This window comes from Aspergillus heteromorphus (assembly GCF_003184545.1).
Source record: "Aspergillus heteromorphus CBS 117.55 chromosome Unknown BO70scaffold_14, whole genome shotgun sequence".
Taxonomy (NCBI): domain Eukaryota; kingdom Fungi; phylum Ascomycota; class Eurotiomycetes; order Eurotiales; family Aspergillaceae; genus Aspergillus; species Aspergillus heteromorphus.
Window position 1 is genome coordinate 35,274 of NW_020290419.1, and position 13,301 is coordinate 48,574.

Below are 13,301 nucleotides of genomic sequence, written 5' to 3' on the forward strand. Positions count from 1 at the left end.
GGTAACTGCGGGTAATGTTAGTCTTTTGGCTCAGTGGCAACAACTCCCCTAGGTTGATGTCTTACATCATACCGTAAGCTGAACATTTGAGATAGGAGGCGATCCTCGGCACCCGATAGAAGCAATATCCATTATGTTAAGCACTTTTATGGCTAATCGATCAGAAGACGTGGGTGTCAACCATAGACAGGATCAACGAACCACAAGTCAAGATAATTTGAACGTTCGGATAATCTTCGATTTCTCGTAGTTCGACAAAATTGGTCTTGGTGAGTTATTCGACATCGGATGTTTTGTCGGCCCGAGCCGAGGGCCAGTCATGACTAAGTGAAACCCAAGAAACGTGGCCTCCTGGCATGTATGCCCGGTAGGGGTAGTGTTGGACCATATTGCGTGATACCACGTCATCGGTCACATGACTCAACACCCTGCCGGCACCTCAAGTAGGCAGCCGCCCCTAGCTAGTTGAATCAATCAACCTTCTGCTCCCTCGTATCCTTCGTACAGGTAGGTAGGCTGTGCGGACTGGGTATGCGTGGGTGTCTTCTTCTTTCTATTGAGATGAGATGACATGTATATACTAGCTGGATGGGGTGTACATCGCCTCTACTTAACGGCATACGATCTACTCATACCGACTTGACAGACCAGGAAGACCACTCGGCTGAAAAGGTGTCCAGACACCTAAGTAGGCGTAATACTGAATGATACTGGGTTTGACACGACTACATACATACATCTCAGTCTGCTGAAATTCTCAAATCATCCAACCTAACCTATAAAGACAGTATAGTACAGGACATTGCCGTTCACGAGACAAATACAAATCAGTCCGTCCGGGTACATTGATCGACTGATCGATTGACATAAATCCAAAGAAAGACATGAACACGGTCATTAGTCATCAGTAATTCGTAACTAGTTAGCAGGGGTTGGTTATTATTTTTGTGGTTTTCTCTCTCGCTCGCCTGAATCCCACATATACATGCACGCACGAGCGCACGCACGCACGCACGTAGCTGATCATTTCACTCAGCCAGTCAGTTAGTTGCAAAAAATTAGAAGTGCTCCTTCCAGAACTTAAACCTGATGTCCTTCGTAGACGTCGACATGGCCGCATCGCGGATCTGTCTCGCCGCGGCATTCGGACCACAGAAATAGACCCCGATCTGGGTCGTCGAGTTGCCATGCAAGCCGGTCAAGTACGTCTGCTCCTGCAGGCCATCGCGCATAGCCGTGAACAGACGCTTGAAGTCGGGACGGCCGAAATTCGTCCGACTTCTCAGTTCGGTGAGGGGATCGACGTCCTGGCCGACGGAATTGAGATAGATGTTCGCGGCGGTGTCGTCGTCCAGTCGCTGGGTGAGATAGGTGTGGATGCGCAGGAACTCCGCACTGCCGTCGTAGGCGGCTTCGGAGGCGGACTGGGATTCCAGCGACGAGAGCAGGGCCTGGAACCACTCGAAGGAGGAGGTGTCCTTGCAGACCCAGATGAACTCGACGCGGCAGAGCCGGCGCGGCGGGTTTGGGCGCGAGCGCAGATGCCAGATGTTTTTGAGGATGGAGGCCCATGGCGTCACCCCGATGCCGGTGCCGATTAGCACGGCCACTTCGTTCTCGAAGACGTCTTCGGCGGGCGCGCCGTAGGGGCCGTCGACGCGGAGCGTCGGCATCTTTTGCCCGTTTTGGAGCGCCACTTCGTACATGCCTAGTGGGTCGAGGCCTTCGAGGTCTCGCGCTTGCGCGGGTCCGCAGCCCAGTGCGTCGCCGAGGGCGCGGGTGAAGTCGCCGACTTGGCGGACGTGGACGCTCACGTACGGGTCGAATGGGCATGAGGTGATAGTGAATGGGTGCCATTGGTTGCTGGAGACTTCGGTGACTTGGATGAAGAGCCATTGGCCGGCTTTGTATTTCATGCTGTCTTTGCGGAATTGGATCTCCATTGCGTCTACGCGGGGTTTGTTAGGACGAGGGGGGTTGGGGGTTGTGAGGGAGGGGGGGAGGACGGACCGTATGGATGACGGATCACTTTGGTGATCACGGTCTCGCGTCTGGCTCGAATCTCCCGGTATAGTCTTTCGCAGAGGTACAGGCCTCCACCGATCAGTTCCCATCTCCAGCCTTCGTACCCCAGGCAGTGGTTCCAGAATCGAGCCCCTGCGAATGGGGAGATCGGAAGCGCGGTGTCTCGGACAAAACAGCCCGTGGCATGGGTGTATAGCGCCAGGAAGAACGGCACAAATAGGTGGTGTGTGTACCAGAAAGTCTCGAACGACTGTTGTCGGATTCGCTGGTGCGCGGTAGTGTACATTAACATCATGCAAAGAAGCATCACATGGCCGGTAATTCCGCCAGCTTCGGTGTAGTGGATCTGCACGGCCTTGACGGGTCGGATATGGTCTTTTTCGATGTTATAGAAGCTGCCATCCTTCAGCACGGTGGCCTCTTTTTCGTGAAAGGAGACTTACTTGACGTAGTGGGCAGCTGTGTGTATGGCAGTGAAGATAACCAGGGCGTACGCCACATGTCGATGGAACCATACCGTCTCGTCCAACGGCAGCCACTTTAGTCGGGGCCTTATGGTCTTGACGACATTCCTGCACATGGGCAGCAGCAGAAGGGTCGCATCGCAACTCAGAACCAGCCCAGCGCCTCTGGAGATCCAGACTGAATATTGCAGTTCATTGAGAGTTGCAAGCTTTTGATCTGAGGCCTGTATGTACCTAGGATCTCTTAGCGGTCGTGCTGTTAGGTGTCAGGATTGTCAAACATACCACCCGACTGCAAATATAAGGATATGGAAAGCCCAGAAGAATGCATAGAACCAAATTTTCGATCCGGTAAAGTAGGAACTCCAAGGACGCATGATGAGAATAAGTAGAAAGTGTCAAAGGCATATACCACCGGCGTCTCTTTAAGCACAGAGGTAATCATCGACCAGCAATGACCAGATAGCAAAGGAGTGACGGGCAGAGTACTTGATGTGCGTACGGTCGTATGTCTTTCTCAGACGTGAAGCAGGTCGAAGTCCAACGGAGTGAAGTCGCTCGCTAGATGGCCTAGAAGCGCATAAGTAGGCTGCTTCTCCTAACTTCGAATCCTTCGCCCAGGCAAGCAGGAAGTTGGCCTGGGTAAGGCGAAGTCCGTTTGAGGGGACTCAGAACAGTTCTCGATACCCTCTTCTTCAAGCCAAATAATCGCCGTTGAAGGGGTATTCCCATGCGTCGAGTTCGCGGGTCAGATCCGTTCAGGACGCGGACAGTGCCCGATCAACGCAGAGGGCTGGGGGCCAATTGGGAGACAAGAACCAGAGCCGATCTGACCATCGTTATCTTAAGAAGGCCCAGACATCGAGGATGAATAATTCGAGGAGGAGTAGCTTGGTGTGGGGTTTTGGCCGCAGAGGTTGGCAGGCCGGCGTCAAGGTACCGGAGATACGGGTTGGTTGCAGGGAAGGCAGGGAGCGAGGAGAGGGGGGGGGGGACGGAGAACGAGGGGCGTGAGGAACAGGAATCTTGCTGCTATATTTACCCCACCCCTGCACTGCGCGGACTATTGCATCGCTAAAGTAGCCTGCATGGAGCGGATCGCCCGGTTAGACACCGCTTCCCCGTGCTTAGCGGGTGCGATAATGCCCAGGCAGCCCATTCATCGCATGATCCCGATATTCGTTCGTCGATAGAGGGGGATCCTGCCGCTCGTATTCGAAGCGCACGATCATTCGGTGAGTGTCAGTCACTGTGTGACTGACTTGTGAGTGCTCTGAAGTGGTCGCCGCCATTGGTGCGCTTCGCCAGGCAGTGATGATAGGGCTAGCTGGATAGCGAGTCAAAGAGCTCGATGTCCCCCTTTTCCCTTCTTAGATGGAATCCTGCCCGTCTTGTCAAGTCCCGGCAGCCGCCACCGACTAGACATTTGAACCATGTTGCTCCAGGGTTGAAATTGGCTGTTCGAAGCTCCGTATTCTTCCCGTCATCCACCACTCCTGTTGTATACGGCTTCAATCGGCCGTTGATTTGCTCCTGACAGGGTGGGGTCTCGGTCAATTTCGTCCTATGGGAAGCGCTATGCAAGCGCGCATCCCGTCACACACACGGTCCAAGCGTCCATCAAGGTTGACGGCGTCACTCTGGCAGATTAACATGCGCTTGCTATCTACCAAATAGAGGTTCCTGATTCTGAGGTCAGACAGCTGTAAGGTAGCTACTAGTCCTAATCAGAGACATCTCCGGGGGTCCAGGGAGGGACGGGGCCCTTGAGACTTTTCTGATAGGGAGTGGGAATCAGGAGACGATTTCCCACTCCCGAGGCAGACATAAAGTTCTTGGCCCTGCACGGTTGAGATTTTCATCACACTTTGTGAGACTCCGATTGGGGCTTTGGGCCATGCGGGTGGGAACGACTAAGTACTCCGTGGTATTCCCAGGGGGCTAGGCGCCGGACCCCCAGCCTTCCCAGTAGTAATATTACGGTCATAACTATTTCTGTGATGATGATATGACAGGTTTCAAAGGTCTTTCAGCGAATAAGCGAGATAAGCAGTTATAAAACATAGACAAGGCCCCTTGTCAGAGTAGAAATCGGCGTTCGTTGGATTTATCAGGATCTTGTAAGGGGACTGAGGCCGGCGGCTTCCTTATCTTATGTAATCGGCTCACCAAAGGATTCGGAGGTCCGGAGGTCTGAATATCCGGAGAGTGAGACTGGCGAGATCAGAGAACCGAAGAACTAAAGCAAGGACTGGAGAAGAGAGACTATCTCAGACCGTCAGACGAGCTGATGCCTTGTCTTCTCGTCACCGCCTTCTGGTCGGTACGAGGTGTGTTGATGTCCCATTATTGTTATCAGATGTTGTTGTGCTGGGTGCAGTTCATCCGGATATAGTGCGGCGTCTTGGGGGCCCTCTCACACAGGTATCAGTCCGTGTCGGCATGCTTTTATCTGATAAAGATCAGGCGTTGAGCCTGATCTTTCCGGGGCGTGCCTGGAACAACACCGGGCTAGTGGTTCCAGAGCCCTGTCGACTCCCCTCCAACCGCGTGGGATGCGGATGCTGTAAGCTATCAGTTCGATACAAGAATGCGAAAATTACGAAAGAACTGTCCCAAACCCAGGCTCTAACAGTGGTCCCTCAACAACCGACCTCCAAATTTGCCCCTATGCATAGTACGTGACGGTATACCTCTCTAGGTAAGAACGCTACTCAGAAAACTTATGTATGTACATACATCTGAATAGGAGAATGAGACTGCAGGGCAGTGTAGTTTTAAGTTCTATTCAATACTCCGGGTAAATACGACAGTCTTGTAATAATTTTGCTGTTCCTCTAAAGACTTCTCTAAAGTTAATAGCAAATCGATCGCGCGTATGTGCAACTCTAGGATTGCGGTTAGTATCTTATCACAGACAGTAGCGGCAGGGCGATAGAAGCAGCGACCGTACCTTCAATATCCAGTTCATAACTCGTGAATTGTTCCTCGTCGCGATGAACGAGAATGGGGATCCGCTGGTCCAGGAACTTCTTTCCCCGGACCCGTACTTTGATTCCGGCGGTCTTTCTCGAATCAACCCAGAGCATCTGCGAAGTGCCCGCACCCTCTGGGTTGAATTCCCGGAGACGCTTCTCTTCGTCCCTCAGCCAATCGCGGAATACCCTGATGACCCCGTCCTCGACTGTATGTGCGCTCAGAAGCAGATTTGTGCCTGGCATGACCTTCACGATATTCACGACAACGCATAGTTGAGAGAAGTCTTCAAATCCCTCCAGATTTATCGGGCGCCTGACGACCAGATTATTATTATTATTATTATGATGCATAGATTCGTCCTCATCTATTCGTGTCAGCCGGTTGGGTACAATGTCAACCGATTTGGCACCAAAGCCAACGCACCTGTTAAAGGTACCAGCCTCGCGCCATTGGATCGTTCTTCCACGGTCACCTCGGGGCGAAATCTCGAATATATCGAACCCAGTCTACCCAGCTTCTGCGCCGGGTCTGCATCTTCACGAACCGAGCTCTTCCCGTCGTATAGGTTGCTCAAGCCGTCTGTGCCGAGGTGCGTGCAAAAGACATGGGGTTCGATCAGCTTGGAGCTGGGGTGGAAGCATTCTAGGATCAGTTTGTATTCCCGCAGCGAGGCACCGATGAGGAGGCGATAGTGCAGGATCCGAAGGATGAGGGCGTGGAAGCGGTGAGAGACGGCGGCCCAAGGGAGGAGGGAGAGTGTTGAGAAGGAGGACAAAATCTGGACAAGGACCTGGGATGATGATGCTGATCAGCAAGCGGTCGCTCAAGCGTGTGTGTGGGGGGTGGGGGGAGCAGTGGCGGACTTCATTCGGGAGGGAGTAGAGGTGGAGCTTTGAACGGCGGGCGTCCATGATCTGATCAACTGCGGGCAGCACACCTCAATCTCATATCTTCGCACGATGAAACGCCTGAAGGGGATTGAGGGATCATGGACGGCAGCAATAAACCTGGAATGGGACGACAGGGGCACGACCGGTGGGGGGGGCCGCTCTGGGGAACGTGACGTGCGAGGATCGGATGTCAGATGATAACCCTGTAGAGTGTGGAGGATGAGGGGGCGATAAGGCCTCAGGCCTCAGGCCTCCCTTGCGTCCCTGACGTCAAGCCAGTCGGCCCGAGACTGGTGGCTGCTGCTGCCTGGGTGCCTGGCCGACTCGGGTAACCGCGGGGAGAAGACCCCTAGATTATCATCATCAGTAAAACAACAGGGAGGGTTTAGTATGTCTACTTAAACAGGATATCCTTGATTTCTGATCTTTGTACAAAGTCGGAATGATGCGTTTTTATGGGACCTACTGGTGGTGATGTGAACTGCTCGAGCTCCGACTTCGGGTCCCGTATCTGCCTGCCTGAGACCAACAAGGCGACGAAATTCTCCTGAAATATCTCAATCTTTCATGGATTCTTATTGTTAAGTAAACGCGACAGTAGATAGACTAGGTCAGAGCGCATCCTCGTCCCGACTTGTAGAATCCCGCAGGAAAAAAAAAAACAAAAACAACACCGCAAGAAATCTATCTTGTAATCTAAGCAGACAAATACCACTCCCTCTGGGTCAACATCCACGTCAACGTGGATGACGCAACAATCAGAGGGCTGACAAAGCGACCCTTCAGCTGCGCACTCCCGAAAGCCACCCACTCGCCAACAAAGTGCAGCAGGGCAATGCCGAAGGTCCACAGGGCGAGATCGTACACGGCAGGGGTTGTGATGTAATACGCGGCGTAGAGGCGGACGATAGAGGAGAGGAAGGTCCAAGTACCGAAGGTGCGCGCGGAGAGAGCGTTGGTGTGTGGGCGACCGTCAGCGGTCCTGCCATTGTAGAGATCCGCGGCATATGACTCGGATCGGTAGGCCTGAATACTGTTTGCTGCTGAGACGACGGAGACCTGGGGAGAAGAGGATTGATTAGCTTTTGACCGGGTGTAAACAATGGGGTAAATCTCATACCAGGAAGAGCCACTTGGGCAGCAGACCCTCGAAGGGCGGCAGATAGGAAAGAAGGGCAGCCATTGTTGCACGCGGCGTGGGAAGGAAGCTCGGGATAATGGACAGAAGCTTGGAGGGACACTTGGTTGGGGGAGGCTGATAATTGCGAGGGGAGTAGAGTAGAGGAGTAGTTACTCCGTACGGCCGATATGATCTAATCGGTTGACTGCTGCTGGCTTCATGGCCGGAACAACGGTGGTTCCGGCGCCGCCCAATGAGCGGGCGGTTTGAGGTACTAGGAGACTGTCCTATCTGTCCAGATTTTTTTTTTTTTTTTTTTTTTTTTCTCTTCAATCTCCGGCAGTGGTTGTCGGAGGGTGCCGTCATGGGCTGTACTCTGTCATGATTTCTTGCAGTCCAGTCCGCGCGACAGGGTCAATGATCTGCCGGGCCAGCCAGCTACGGAGTAAATAGTAAGGAGATATCTGATATCTAATAATGAAGCACGCGATGCCGTCGCATCCCCCCCCGCATTTGGGAAAATGCGGAGGTTCCAGCCTCCGCATCATGCAACACCAACAACAATTCTCGCTCCGTTTCCGAGCGTGATGACGTGAATCTGATTCTGCGCCCGCGTCGCACCGACGGACGGTGAGTCTCCGTCCTCCCTGTGGCACCGACGGACCGTCAATCGCCGTCCCAACCTCGGTCTTTGATTCTCCGCCGCCGCCGCCATCCACGGCATACAAAAGCGGCGGGGAGGGCGAGATATGTGAGTATTGTCTGGTTCATTCGATACTTACATCGTCAATTAAATTAGACTTACGGAGTCCCTCCTCTACCCAGTCATCCAGTCACCCAACGAGTCAATTTCTCGCTCAATTGCTCCCTCAACCGACCAATCAATCCCATCATGCCCCTCCCCGCAGAAACCGACGTGCTCGTCATCGGCGGCGGCAACGCGGGCTTCTGCGCAGCCATCTCAGCCGCCCAGTCCGGCGCCAAGCGAGTGACCATCATCGACAAATGCCCGGAAGAATGGGCGGGCGGCAACTCGTACTTCACGGCGGGCGCGATGCGCACAGTGCACGGCGGGGTATCCGACCTGCTGCCGATCGTGAACAACGTGGACGCAGCCACGGCGCAGAAGATCGACATGAAGCCGTACACGGTGGAAGACTTCACGGGGGACATGAACCGGGTGACGGGGCGACGGACAAACCGCGAGCTGTGCCGCACGCTGGTCGGGGAATCCAACTCGGCCATCAAATGGCTCGCCAGCAACGGGGTGCGGTTCCAGCTGTCGTTCAACCGGCAGGCCTACGAGGTCAACGGCCGCCTCAAGTTCTGGGGCGGCCTGGCCCTGAAGACCCAGGACGGGGGCAAGGGGCTCATCCAGGACCATCTGCAGGCGGCGCGGAAGCTGGGCATCCAGATCGTCTTCTCGACCGCCGCGCTGCGGCTGGTCACTGATCCGATCACGGGGGCCGTGGTGTCTGTTGTTGTCTCGCACCATGGCAAGGAGGAGACCGTCCGCGCCGGCGCGGTGATTCTGGCGGCGGGCGGGTTTGAGGCGAATCCGCGCATGCGCGCGCAGTTCCTGGGCCCGCACTGGGACGTGGCGCTTGTGCGCGGCACGCCGTACAACTCGGGGGATGCGTTCGAGATGGCGATCCGGGATGTGTCGGCCAAGCAGGCGGGGAACTGGTCCGGATGTCACTGCGTGGCGTGGGATGCCAACGCGCCGGCCGACACGGGAGACCGCGAGATCTCGAACGAGTTCACCAAGTCGGGCTATCCGCTGGGGATCATGATCAACCGACAGGGGAACCGGTTCGTGGACGAGGGGTCAGATCTGCGCAACTACACGTACGCGATGATCGGACGCCAGATTCTCAATCAGCCTGGTCACATGGCGTTCCAGATCTGGGACTCCAAGACTATCCCCTGGCTGCGCGCTGAGGAGTATCGCCCTGAGGTGGTGCAGCATATCAGCGCGAATTCGATCCGCGAGTTGGCGGAGAAGTGCACCGAGCATGATCTTGAGGATGCGAAGCGGTTCGAGCAGTCGGTGCTCGAGTATAACCGCGCCGTGTATGCTAGGCAGCACAAGAATCCCGGGGGGAAGTGGGATCCGGCGGTTAAGGATGGGCTCACGACGCAATCCGAGGGATCGGAGCTGGCGGTGCCCAAGTCCAATTGGGCCCTGCCTATCGATCAGGGCCCGTTCTTGGCTGTCAAGGTCACCGCGGGCATCACCTTCACGTTTGGAGGGTTGGCTGTGAGGCCCGAGACAGCGGCGGTGATCTCGTCGGCAGACCGCGAGGTGCCCGGATTGTATTGTGTGGGCGAGATGCTGGGAGGATTGTTCTATGATAACTATCCCGGCGGCAGTGGCCTGACCTCCGGGGCGGTCTTTGGACGTCGTGCTGGACGAGCGGCGGCGGCCAGGGTTTTGTCGAACCGGCAGGCACGGTTGTGATGATGTTTCTATGGGGCGAATCAACTTTGGGTGAAGATTGTATATAGGATATATCTGCATCGAGTGTATTGCACAAGCTCTTGGACTTTTATCAAATATAGTAACACCTGGTCGGTAATAGGATCTATTGTCTTGAATCGATCGCTACTGCCACGGTACACGACGCTGTATACTGCACCAATCGCATCCGCACACCATAAGATATACAACAGTAAATAAACGTCCCTGCTCACGGAATCATCCTCCATAATCAAGCCACGTGTCAGATATTCACAAGAGGCTTCTGCAGCTCCAGACTTATCACGGCGCGGTGTGACCTGCCCCAGACACCTCTGTTGAACAGAACTGTATCCCCGATGCAATCCACTCTCGATGCGATAAAGTACGAACAAACAAATAGTCATCACCACCGTCACCTCCGCATGAAGCACTGAAGTCCGTCCGTGTGGCTTGGACACTTGAACATCACCAGACAAGCTCTTGAAGAAGACACAGCATAGTCTTTCACCATGATCGGCGTTCAGGACGCTGCTCTTGCGTGTCTTCCCCTCATCCGCCAATCGAACGCGCCGGGGGGATTCTACACATTCCCGAACGCGAGGCATGATATCATGCCACCCTCCAGTATGCCTAGCCCTATGGGGATCCAACCAGGCCAAGCTCGCTCCAAAGTATCCCGGAGAGCCGCGCAACCCCCGTTCACGGGGAGCTTGGATAAAGAGGAGATTAAGATTATGCTTCTGTCAGATTATCATACCATACAGAGTAGCCAGGCAATGGGTACGTTACTGCTGGCGTTACACCGTTCTTCTCCAGCCTGTCCCGCAGGTACAGTACAACCCCCGGGTGTGCGACAGGCCGGTTTATTTCCTTCCTCACAACAAGAACGCCGTCTTCGTGATGGCGCCTCCTCATTCTTCACCTCGATTCTCCGATTCCCCAGTCAGGGGATCACATCCTTTCTTTCCATACTAGTCCGCGTGGCCTCTGATCCTCTCCCAGTCCCAACCAGCACCGGTATGCATCCCTTGATTGACCACCACCGCCGCCGGGTCTTTAAAGCCAACCCGTGGACTGAGACATCGCTTGGGGAGCGGGTGATAACTTCATGATGGGCGACTACAGGCTTAACGAGTATACCGATCTGGCCGCGCTGGCCGCTGAGCATGGCCTGGAGCTGACGCCCGATGGCTGCCACCTGCGCTGGGCGCGCACCAACCGCAAGCATCCGCGCAACTGGCACCCATGCCGCAAGTCCTACGACATCGTCGTGATATCGCTCTTGGAGTTCTTCACGTAAGTGTCTCGGCCACTGCCCGACGCCTACTGACCCCCGTCCAGCACATGTCTCAGCACCTCAGGAGTAAGCCCCTTCGCGGCCTGCGCCTGTCCCAAGTCCCCGTCTCATATTTGACAGGCTACGGCAGCCACCGCGGCCCAGAGCGAATTCCACACCGGGAAGACCTTGACGCTGTTCCTCTATGTGTCCACGTACGCCGGCATTCCTGATAGTCGAACGAGCCGAGCTAACGTCCCCCAGATACCTGTTGGGCCAAGGCCTGGGAGGCATCGTCTTCCCCCCCTATTCGGAATCATTTGGCCGCAAGAAGCTCTACATCGCCAGTGCCACGCTGTACAGCGTGTTCTGTCTCGTCATCGCCGCGGTTCCGTCCGTGGGGGCGCTCGTTGTAGGTCGCTTCATCACCGGCTTCCTCTCGGCCATCCCCACGGTGGTGATCACCGGCAGCATCGAGGATATGTTCAACTCGCAGGACCGGATCCTGGTGATGCTGATCTACGTGGCGATGGCGTGTATGGGCGTCAGCGCGGGGCCCATCATCAGCTCCTACATCGCCGTTCGATACGGATGGTGCGCACTCCAGCCCCGAGCCCAGCCGGATGCTAACCCTCGCAGGCGATGGATCTTCTATATCGGCGCCATCGTGACTATCTTTCTTGCGGGACTGCTCCTGTGCATCAAGGAGTCGCGCCCGTCCCTGATCCTGGTGCAGGAGGTGCAGACCCTGCGCAAGCTGACGGGCAACGATTCCCTGCAAGCCCAGAACCCGGACTTTATGCCGGATCTGCGCACGTTTCTCCACCTCGGGCTGCTGCGGCCGCTTCGTCTGTTCGTGACGGAGCCGATCGTGTTCATCGTCACGATGATCTTCGGGGTGTGTGTCGCCCTGGTCTATCTCTTCACCGAGGCCCTGCCGCCTGTCTACGAGACATTCGGCTTCGGCACCGAGACCGCATCCCTCCCGTTCCTGGCCATCAGCCTCGGCGTGATTCCCAACGCCATCACCCGTCTGCTCGACTACCGGATTATCCAGAAGCGTCTGAAGGAAGGCACCCCGATCGCCCCAGAGCACAAGCTAACGGGGATCTATATCGGGGCTCCCGTCCTCGCCATCGCCCTGTGGTGGTTCGCCTGGACCATCCCCCCGGCCGTGACCAATATTCACTGGTCCATCTCCGTCGTCGCCCTCTTCTTCATCGGCTACGCCCTCAATGAGATGGAGATTGTCGTGACCGCCTATATGGCCGATAGCTATCTCAGCTACGCGGCCAGCGGATTCGCCGCCCTGTCTATCATCCGATCCATCCTATCGGCCGCCTTTCCCCTCTTCGGCAGCAAGATGTTCGATGGCCTGGGCGCTAACGCCGCGGTTTCTGTTCTCGCCGGCCTGGCCACCCTGTTTTGTCTGGTTCCGCCTCTTCTTGGTCGTTATGGGGAGCGCATGCGGAAGCGCAGCAAATTCGCCAAATATAGTCTTCAGGTTTATGCTGAGAATGGGGTCGATAGTGACTTTTTGTAGTTTTCTGTCTCTCTCTCTCTCTCTCTCCTCTCTCCCTGTGCGACCCGACAGGGATCATCTGAGGCTGACCTGACTTGTTTTGATACTTGAGTCAGACGCTAAGCATTTCGCCCCTTCTAGTTACCCCAAGCGATCAACTGTTACTTAAAATAGGATAGCTTCTCCTTTCACAGTGTGAGGATCTGGCACGTGATCTGCATCCATAAGATGGTTACGTGATCATGGGCGTTTGCTGTTTGTTGTATATTACGGTATTACCCCACCAGTGCTTCGTAGTTGATCTTCTTTTTATTTTCCCCCAGACTTGACTGTTTTCGTGAAATATACCGAGGTTTTTTTTTTTTTTTTTTTTTTATCAAACTTCATCTGATACTACCATCACAGTTTGGACTTGGCGAGAGGGATTTCTGCAGCTAGCTCATGAAGACCGTGGGGCTGCAGATGCCGGGGTTGGTTGGGTTTGTTGGAGGGTTCGGGTCTGCTGCAATCAGTTGTTCTGGTAGTGTATTATACTGTATAGTCTGTACTGATACCGTGATCCAC

General features: G+C 55.0%; 5 protein-coding genes across 5 annotated transcripts; 2 read left to right on the plus strand and 3 right to left on the minus strand.

The window, feature by feature from the left end:
* Nucleotides 1–839: 839 nt before the first annotated feature.
* BO70DRAFT_44443 (putative NADPH oxidase (NoxA)) lies at nt 840–2,962 on the minus strand. The gene is made up of 4 exons (XM_025548453.1): nt 2,775–2,962; nt 2,469–2,723; nt 2,011–2,420; nt 840–1,948 (listed from the first exon to the last, which is right to left on the minus strand). The coding sequence occupies exons 1-4, from the start codon at nt 2,864–2,866 to the stop codon at nt 1,059–1,061; spliced, it is 1,647 nt and encodes a 548-aa protein (XP_025398788.1). The 5' UTR covers nt 2,867–2,962; the 3' UTR covers nt 840–1,058.
* A 2,288-nt stretch (nt 2,963–5,250) lies between these two features.
* BO70DRAFT_315534 (F-box domain protein) lies at nt 5,251–6,527 on the minus strand. The gene is made up of 4 exons (XM_025540317.1): nt 6,332–6,527; nt 5,892–6,258; nt 5,443–5,832; nt 5,251–5,377 (listed from the first exon to the last, which is right to left on the minus strand). The coding sequence occupies exons 1-4, from the start codon at nt 6,377–6,379 to the stop codon at nt 5,274–5,276; spliced, it is 909 nt and encodes a 302-aa protein (XP_025398789.1). The 5' UTR covers nt 6,380–6,527; the 3' UTR covers nt 5,251–5,273.
* A 400-nt stretch (nt 6,528–6,927) lies between these two features.
* On the minus strand, nt 6,928–7,729 carry BO70DRAFT_337221 (Erg28 family protein). Its single transcript, XM_025541143.1, has 2 exons — nt 7,479–7,729; nt 6,928–7,417 (listed from the first exon to the last, which is right to left on the minus strand). The coding sequence occupies exons 1-2, from the start codon at nt 7,539–7,541 to the stop codon at nt 7,055–7,057; spliced, it is 426 nt and encodes a 141-aa protein (XP_025398790.1). The 5' UTR covers nt 7,542–7,729; the 3' UTR covers nt 6,928–7,054.
* A 255-nt stretch (nt 7,730–7,984) lies between these two features.
* On the plus strand, nt 7,985–10,014 carry BO70DRAFT_362439 (fumarate reductase flavoprotein subunit). Its single transcript, XM_025543296.1, has one exon. It carries the CDS (start codon nt 8,371–8,373, stop codon nt 9,937–9,939), a length of 1,569 nt encoding a protein of 522 aa, XP_025398791.1. The 5' UTR covers nt 7,985–8,370; the 3' UTR covers nt 9,940–10,014.
* A 795-nt stretch (nt 10,015–10,809) lies between these two features.
* On the plus strand, nt 10,810–13,077 carry BO70DRAFT_337226 (MFS multidrug transporter). Its single transcript, XM_025541144.1, has 5 exons — nt 10,810–11,235; nt 11,281–11,302; nt 11,357–11,430; nt 11,480–11,809; nt 11,855–13,077. The coding sequence occupies exons 1-5, from the start codon at nt 11,048–11,050 to the stop codon at nt 12,756–12,758; spliced, it is 1,518 nt and encodes a 505-aa protein (XP_025398792.1). The 5' UTR covers nt 10,810–11,047; the 3' UTR covers nt 12,759–13,077.
* Nucleotides 13,078–13,301: the final 224 nt, after the last annotated feature.